Here is a 9,493-nt window from a genome sequence, read left to right on the forward strand (position 1 = left end):
ATATGTTCAGCGTATGTGAATGTATCGAAAACTTCTGTTAAATCACGAAAGGCAAAAACACAACTCATCCCATCACGAAAATTATCCGTAAACGAATCGTTCAGGAGGACCAAAGGTTCGAATCAAACTATTCATAATGCAAGACTTTGTCATTGTGAAAATATGTATCAATCATCGGTTCTTTAATGATCTATTCAGTTACTTTCGAAAGGTAGGGGGTAGACAGTTTCATCACATGTTCAAATTTATATATGTTTACCATATCTATTAGCTCAAACTCATAAAGTGAATTGTGTGAATCTTGTTTACGCATTTCCAAGTCTTACTTGTATATGTATGTATGAAGTAGAAGCTCAAAATCAAAGTCTCTTCTCATATAAATCAATATTTAAAAAAAAAATAAATAAATAAATAAGTAAAAAAAAGCTTTATTTGCTTTAAACAAATTCCTATAGAAATCTGTTATGTATCCAAGCAAAGTCATTGCAACTCATAAGTCAATAAACAAAATTTATTTCTAATGCCTATTTAAGCATTTGATTACCTCGACTCTGTTTGTGTGTGCGTCCAGTTGTTAAATTTAAATGATATTAATGGAAAGTTCCTTCTATCCATTTGGAATTCCTTTGCTTTTTGTCAAGTTAAAGTCATCGTACATAATGGGAATTACTTTACGAGACGATCGCATCACTGACACCAATGTTTGCTTAAACGTTCGATTATAAAAAGAGAGAACATACGGTCAAGAAGCAATGAAGGGAAAGAGAAGAAATGATTTATATGAAAATGTTCTTCAGCAAAATTAAAAATTAAAATGAAAGCAAAGAATGATAAAATTTTAAACATTTATTCTTCTAAGTTAGGTGTGGAACGTGCGAATATTTATATACCTCATCTTCATCTCATCTCTCAGTTATAAACAAAACTAATGAATTTTTTTCGAGACTATAGCCAGCAAGAGAAGCAAAAGTGATAATGAAAAATATATATATATATATATATATACATATATATATATATAAAAACAAAATTAACTGTCGTTCATACAACAAACAAAGGCACTGTATGTATGAATTTGTTTTAAGAGAATAAAATAAAAAAAGAAAATAATAACAATAACAATAATAATAATAAAACACAACAAAAGTCAACTATTCATGCTCTAACTAAAAATATATAATTTTTGTGATGAGCAGTTTTTACATGTTGGTCTACAACAGCGGGCGCCGTTTTTTTTTTTCAATTTTTTCTGTTCAGAAAATAAAACGAAAGAAAAGTCGAAGCGTTAACGAAATAAAACTAAATGATTAAATAAAAAAGAAAAATATCGCATTATGGCTAATAAAACTTACCATCGGGCATTTGGTGAACTACCATCTATACTATACACAAGCTTAAGCAATCATCTGACTTCCGAATTTGGCGAATTAAACGATAGCGTTCTTTTATTATTGGACGATCATCATCATTCCCATTATAGCATTTTTGAGTATCACGACACCACCACAATATTGATAATGATAGTGGCATGGCTTCTCTTAATATTAGGCTTAACTTTGTGTTGCTGTTCTCAATGCATTCATAGGACTCTCGGTGGTTTAAATGGGCCTATAAGCAACGAATTGACTGACAACAATAGCAGTAACAGTAACAGTAGTAGCATAACAATCCCGGAATATGATCAGAGTAAGTTGTATAAAAAAAAAATAACTCAAGAGATTATCGAAGGAAAACAAAAAAAAAAAAAAAAAACTAATAAATAAAAAAAAAAATAAAAAAAAAAAAAAAAAAACTAATAAATAAACAAAACTTTAAAGAGAAAAGAAGGAAAGAAAGAAAATGAACGATAGCTTAACGATAATCGTTAAATATGTTTTTCTTTTATAGAAATTCAAATAAATTCTTTAACATATCTTAGGGCCATAAAAAAAATTTTTTTTTTTTTAAATTATTTGCTTCGTTGCTGTTATAGTTAACTGCTGTCTGTCGATCATAGACAACCATATGAAATAAATAGGAGTAACTGCAAGAGGTACATTTGCCTTTGGAAACAAAAAGGAAAACAGAGGTAAAAATACATATTAAAAGATTCTTGAAGGATGACTTAATCCCTTTCTTCTTTCTAAGAATGTTAGTTAATCAGTGTGATTAGTTTTTATATCGTCCGACATTTACTTATAGCTTGTAATTTATTTATCGGCATTTTTTTTTCAAGTATGTTGAGCATGTTTATTCAAGAATAATATCAATTTTTCATACTTGATTGATGAAATTGAACTACATGTATATTTATTGATGTAATATTAATTTTAACTTTACGTTTGCAAGGGTGTTTGAGCAAAAGACAATAGACAGACTTGTTGAAATCATTCTACAAGATTATGCTGATCATGAATGCATTTAATTTTTAGGATTTTTCATGCACATGCTAACGATAGCAGACGAAGCCCCTACAAGCCTATTTTGTGTAACAGAAAGAAAAAAATTTTTTTTTTCTTTTTTTGTCATCGAGTCAAAGTTGAACACTTCTACTTCTTTAATATATTGTAATATAGAGACAAGATCAGGCAATCAGAAGATACATGTGCCATTGTAAAGCTAATTAATTCGGCTAATTAATTGGTGGGAGAGATTCACTTTTTACCCAACAACTACATTCCAACTCTCTCACCGGCCGGGCAGATATTATGCCCTGCGTTAGTCTACACCCGTCACCCTACTCAATTAACAATTTCTAAATTCTCAATTATATTAGTGAAAACGCATCTTTGTCAACCCTATATATAGTATTGTAAAAAAAAAAAAACAAGTATCATATTGCTTCACTTTAACTCTTCTTCTTTTCCTTCCTCCCAGCAAGTGGTTTATAGGAAAAATATTAAATTATCGCAAACTTTGTTAATATTTTCTTCTTTCTTTCTTTCCCATTCTGAATGAATGCCAAAATAAGGTTGAGCGGAGATATATCGCAGTTGTTTCAAAGAGGATTTGAAAACAAAAAAAAACAAAAAAAAAACCAATTAACTTAAGTAGTGGTTAAGAGAAATTACAACACTAGACTTTTCAAAGTATTAGTGTTTTTCTATTAAAAAGATAATTGTGGGCGTAATCATAATATCAAATGATTCAAAAATCTTATAATCCGAAAGTGCTTGTATAGCAACGCGCTAGTACTTCGAACTTTAAACGCGACTTGCGCGAAGGATGATTTCTTCCAAAGCAGGCAAGCACCATAACCCCACACTGTTACATTTTTTAATTCAAAATTCTTATAATATCTTTAAAGTAACATTGTCTTGTGAACTTCTAGAAGAATACTAAGGGACTTTGTAGAACTTAATTTAAACACTATTTGAACGAAATCACTTACCAAATCGAATCAAGAAACAGAAAAACGTGATAAAATTGTTTACTTACGTTCTTTCATATCGTAGGTTTTGTAGCGAGCGAAAAGAATTTTCATATGTATTTCACTTTGAATTGCTTTATGTAAAAAAATATTTTAATAGACAATTGTTTTACGGCTTACATTAAAGTATGATTTGAGAACTAAATTAAAATTAAATTAAAGAGATATTTAGTTACTTAGTGCTTTTAAGATTTATTACTAGTGAGACTTGTTCTTAATATACATAGTTAAGATTTAATAAAGTCGTTCGATATTAAAATCTAACAAAAAATTCCGTTAATCATTTTGAACTTAATTAAGTGAAACATACATTAATCAAGACTGTCGTTCTTTGACCGAGGAATTGCACTTTTTAGGTTCGACCATCCATCATCAATCACACAAAAATTCATATTTCTAAAAAATACCTACATGATGCACTAGATAGAGGCATATAGATTAAACGATTTTTTTTTTTTTTTTTTTTTTTATATTGAAATTTGGAATAGTTGCAATGCTTGCGCCAAAATCCCTTAAATAAAAAACGCTTCGCGGAAATAGCTCTGGTTTTGCTTGGTTTTTTTACTATTTTTCAAAAATAATTTCTCTTCTTTCTAAGACTTAAATATACACTTGCTACCCTATACAATACTATAACTCTCTATTGCCTTTCCTTTCAATCCATAAATGAATTGTTAAGAATAGTTAGGGTGATCTTAATTATTCTAACAGATTATAATATTATATTATGTAATATTTCAATTATCCTGCAAATGACTATTTGGTCATTCGGCTATTTCTCACCAAAAGAAGATTGATCATGACTTTGCTATTATCTAATAAAGTTGCATTGATTAACAAATTGAAGCGTGTCATTTAATTGATTATTTTCCTTCAAATTTTCCATTCTCTTGTCAATCATAGTCAATTTTCATAATCAATTTTCGATCAAGCAGCTTTATTAATGCATCCAATGAATCAGTTTCAGCTTACAATTTATTGTGATAGAATTCTCTTAGCATCTAAGCTAAGATCATGAATAGATCTGACTGGATATGATGGGTGAAAAAATGTCAAATGTCTGGATGCTTTTGATTGCCAATTAACGAAATATCTTATACTATTTGCGAGTATTGAGTATATTAAGTAAGTTGGCTCAAATTTGTGTAAGGACTTGAGATACATTCAGATTTAATTGTTTGGATGTAAAATTTGTCCATGTATTCTTGTGTTCAACCCAAATGCCGCAAATTTTTAAAATATTTTGATAACTAACATATTTTGGCCCAAAGACAATACCCTACTATTTTTTCGATCACTACCAGAATAATGGCTTATATGATAAAAAAAGGGATGTTGCAATTCCCAAAAGTTCTCAGCAAAAACCGCTGAGTAATAGAATTTCGGCGTTCTTAAGCTCAAATTGGCTCAAATTGAATTTTTTAAACTCCCTTTCATATAATCGTTTCAACGAAAACTGTACTTTCCTATGGTAAAAAGAAAACGGAAAGCCTTATCGAATTTCAACCACTCAGGTTTATTTCCTTGAAACCTACCTATTTTACGTGCATACCATATAAGAGTGTACATGATAAATAAAAGTAAGCGGATATATCCAATCTGTGATATTTTATAGTGAAAATCGTTTCCTGAAAGTATTTTGATATAAAACTCACAAAATTTAGATCAAGTATGTCTAGCTATTGGATATTAACGCATACAGGGACTCTTATGGAAAATGAACACTTTTATATAAAAAAAAACCGTAATTCTTATTATATATTAATTATGATGAAGATTTATCCATAATAAGAATTTGACATAAAAATCAACTGAACAAAAATTAAAGCACGTGCGTCTAATTTCTGGAACCCATGCTACATAAGGGTTGCTGTGAGTGGTCAACTCTTTGGCAAGAATATTATTATTTGAAAATTGGTCAATAGTAGCAGACTGGCACAAGAATTAATCCAAGGAAATTTGACTACACTTTCTGGAGGAGCAAATACAAAAAAAATATACAACATTTGCATGCTCTGCACAGTAAATCCTATGAAGTTAACGTCATAGGCTAAAATTTTCCTCTTACTATTGCAATTTCTTTGAAAATCATTAAAATTTTGATAGGAACAAAGTCCATATAACAATAAAAAAAAAAAAGTTATTTGAAAAAATTATTCATTTTCAAAGGCTGAGCTGAGCCATAATGATTCATGCATCTTGAAATTGTGATTAGAGCTCAAATCTACGCTACTCTTGATTCATTAAAAACATTCATTATTCTTATAGTTCCATTATTTAAGTGTGTAATGGTAAAAGGAAATAAAAAAAATAAAAATAAAAAACAAAAAATAAATTTATCACTTTGCATGAAACTCACGCTTTGTAATCAATATTTGGGTTTATAAAATTCGCACATAAAATGGCTCAGACGAACCTAAACATTTTACTTTATGAGAATAGCTTGTTGTGGTTTTTTTTTTTTTTTTGCTTTTTTTCCATAGTCAATATAATAAAGTAAAAGACTTTTAATATTTGTTTACCTCATTTATATGCAAAACGAACGTTTGCGCACCTCTTCTTTATACCGACTACTTCCATAAATTGAAAAAAAAAACACACACACTACACAAAAAACTCACTTGAACTATAATTACTATACTTGGTAAATTCACAAAGTAAAAGCATACTTTTGAGGGAAAAAATTTAATGGGGAAAAGAAGTATATATCAGTAAGTTTTTCAAATTTAAAAAAAAAAAAAAGGACAAAATATAAATAAATATTTTTAAAAAATAAATGCAAGCAAATAAAGATAAAATTTAATATAATTTAATACAACAACAACAACAACAAGGACAACAACAAATGTAATGAAAAACACATTCTCAAAACCCTAAAAAAAAAAAAAAATAAAAAAAAAAACCAAATATTTACTTAAAGGCAAACAACAACTACTACAACCTACTACTATAATTTTATAACCGAATGTGCTGAGCATTATCCTTTATATTTCATTGCAGTTAGCTCATTGTCATTGTTGCCGAACTCATTCTCATAAGTAAACACACTCTATGACACAATCCACAGACACAAGACAATATTTCAAACACGTCATCAACAATATTGTTATTGTCAGTTTTGTGCATGAATGTGCATAAACAGAAGATAGAGCGTAACCATCGCATAATAAATACACTCGAACACATATGCAATCAGTAAGCTGAAAAAAATTCATATAGGCTTTTTTTTGGTTTACCGTAGAGAATATATATTAATTGAATCGAGTGAATATGCGCGAGAAGGAACGAACAAGAGAAAAGTCAAAATTTTATATACAAGTTGAAAACATTTATTATTTCAATTAAAGCGTGTACAGGTTTTTAACATACTATTTGAGTAAAATAATTTCTTTGCTTGCGCATGTGCTTTCGGGACTTTTTCTTTTTTCTTTCCTAAGCTTAACAATAATCTAAGCTAGATTCTGCTCTTAAAGCTCAATTTTCTTTCCACTTTTCTACATGTCTCTTTTTTCCACTAAAGCCCTGAATTAATAATCTAAAGTCGACTCCATGTCTACATAGGAGTTGGTTGGTATAAGAAATGCAATATCAATCTCCAGTAAAAACGTATGAATAGATGCAGAGACAATTATCGGTTTGGTTAGCATTTTTTTCGATTTTCATCTCGATCATCACAAGCATTTGATAAAATTAATATACCCATCTAAGTGATTGATATGAACATATTCATGCATATTGCTCTTACTTACAGACATGTGTACATTCATTTACACCAAGTGTGTGCATAATAATGGTATTGTTTACCATCAAAGAGAAGAGTGTTTATTAGATTAGGTCGCCGGTTTGAAACAAAGCAAATATGTGCACAAGAGAGTCTCGTAAAATGCACATAAGTTTGCTCAGCATTAGATTTTATGTCCGTCTGGCTGTCAACGACCTTAACGATGGAAAAATTTAGATAAGAAAATGCAAGAGAGAACTTTTGATTTTAGCATTACTTTAGTTTTAAAAAGCTTTATGATTTGTTCCTGCAACGAATAAATTACTTTAACATACAATCCATAGCAGATATATTAACTATACACTTGGAGGAAATATTTAAATATTTAAATATTTAACAGGAGTATTAAACCTTTAAAAAAAAAAATAATAATAAGTAGATAAAAGTAGATGCCCGAATGGAAAGAACATTAGCTTCTGACTTGCGTAAGAAACATTAAATTAAGACACAGCGTACAAGTGCCTTCTAGGACGCTTTAAAATGCCAGTGTAAAAACAAAAAAGTTCCCGTCCAGCAAAGGAAACGTTGCCACGCTTAACAAAATAATTTACAATTTTTACGTACTCCTGCGATGTAATGAATCGGATAAGATGCGCCCAATGCGCCAATGAAAAATTCTTCAATTTATTTTTCCTTGCTCTTGTACAAACTGCGTCTTCCACTTTGCGGTCTTTACAAACAAACAAACGTTCAACTACTGATTGTCATATTGTTATTATTCTTACTGTTACTCCTACCTGTGTCCTGCTCACGACAATTATGAGCATCATGACGATGACGCTAAATATGACAATAATTTAATAATGATATTTATTTTTGCTATCAACGCTTTAAAAACTGTTGCTAATAACTCTCCAGCCATTTTACATGTACATATTTGTCGATATCAATCCTTATTTCCGATCTACAATTCTCTTTCGAATGTCATCTTCTCAGGTTTTGTCGGTACAACATATCATTTTATTGCAAAAATTTCTCGCAGGATTTTCTATTTATTTTTTTTGCTATTTTTACACACCGTTCAATATTCCCTTCATTTCGGTATGAAATTTTATTTTGCGTAATACAAATATACAAATATACAAACAAACATACACAAACACACACACATACCTACACATGCATACATATATATATATACATAATGTATATATCCTGCTATTGTAGTTCGTATGAAAGTAAATATTTTTGTTTATTTTAGATACCCAGACAAAGTTAGAGCAGCCAAAAGCCAAATGATAGTACTGTCGTGTTTACATTGTCATAAAATTTGTACTCATCGTAATTGTTAGTGTTTGTCGCCATTAGATAGTGTCAGAATGTAAATTAATGCTCAAACAATTATGATTGATTGAAACGGCATTAAAAAAAGGAAATTAAGCAGATAACAGAATTACAAACAGGAATTTGTTACTTCTGATAGAACAACAACAACCACAACAACAATGTGATACAAGCGAGAAAACTAATCGAAACTGGTATCAGATGAAAGGACATGCTTTGCAAGACCTATTTGCAAAGAGATTTAAACATATCGATATTAATTAACTTGAAAATATCAACTAAACATATTTACTGGGTAAATTTGCTCACAGCTGGAGACTCGCTCGCTTTCAAGTCCTAAATCTTACATAAAAAAAAAACAAAAATTTATTTCTCGAGATTACGAACTCTTATCTCTCAATCCATTCCTAGTTACTAATACACTCAAACATATAGCTTCTAGTTTGCGCCTGATAGATCACTGATAGATCTTGAATTTTCCTTCGCCTTGACATCAATAATGAGAGATTTTACTTACTTTTACTATGCTTAAGCTTTTATGAATTATGTTTTGAATTGTCTTAATTTCGCTAAGACGTAAGCTTTTTATTTCTTTTATAATTGATATTCGCTTTAATTTTATCTTATCCTTAATTCCACCACATAGACATTTTGTCTTAACACATCACGAGCAACACGTCGGCATTTACAGGTTGTGTCTGAGCTTTTGAGTCCATAGAGCTAGGGTAGCGCTGTGATATTCGCAAAGCTAGACTCATTCAATGGATCGTAAATAAATTAGAAATTTAAGATTAACAAACTTCTCTCCTTTACTTCCCACTCCGCTCCTATCGCACTTTCAAAACAAACTTCTGTTTCGGATCACCTGGGAGAAGGAAATTTCTTATTATTCGTTTATTTAAAGGCATTTTTTATTTGTTAAAATTTTCCACAATAAACATGCTTGTAGATAATATATATATTTAGATAATATAGGGGACTGGAATAGCATCGCATTTTTCTCCAGGTGGAAACGGATA

The 9,493-nt window shown here is 29.8% G+C and overlaps 1 protein-coding gene across 1 annotated transcript; it reads left to right on the top strand.

Moving 5' to 3' along the window:
- The first annotated feature begins 1,200 nt into the window (after positions 1–1,200).
- LOC119644418 lies at positions 1,201–4,595 on the top strand. The gene is made up of 2 exons (XM_038043963.1): positions 1,201–1,686; positions 4,377–4,595. Exons 1-2 carry the CDS (start codon positions 1,335–1,337, stop codon positions 4,391–4,393), a joined length of 369 nt encoding a protein of 122 aa, XP_037899891.1. The 5' UTR covers positions 1,201–1,334; the 3' UTR covers positions 4,394–4,595.
- Positions 4,596–9,493: the final 4,898 nt, after the last annotated feature.

This window comes from Glossina fuscipes, unplaced genomic scaffold, assembly GCF_014805625.2.
Source record: "Glossina fuscipes isolate IAEA_lab_2018 unplaced genomic scaffold, Yale_Gfus_2 116781, whole genome shotgun sequence".
NCBI classification, from domain to species: domain Eukaryota; kingdom Metazoa; phylum Arthropoda; class Insecta; order Diptera; family Glossinidae; genus Glossina; species Glossina fuscipes.

Excerpts from the sequence above, each read along its gene's own strand:
- LOC119644418 (XM_038043963.1), top strand. The coding sequence starts at position 1,335 with ATGGCTAATAAAACTTACCATCGGGCATTTGGTGAACTACCATCTATA.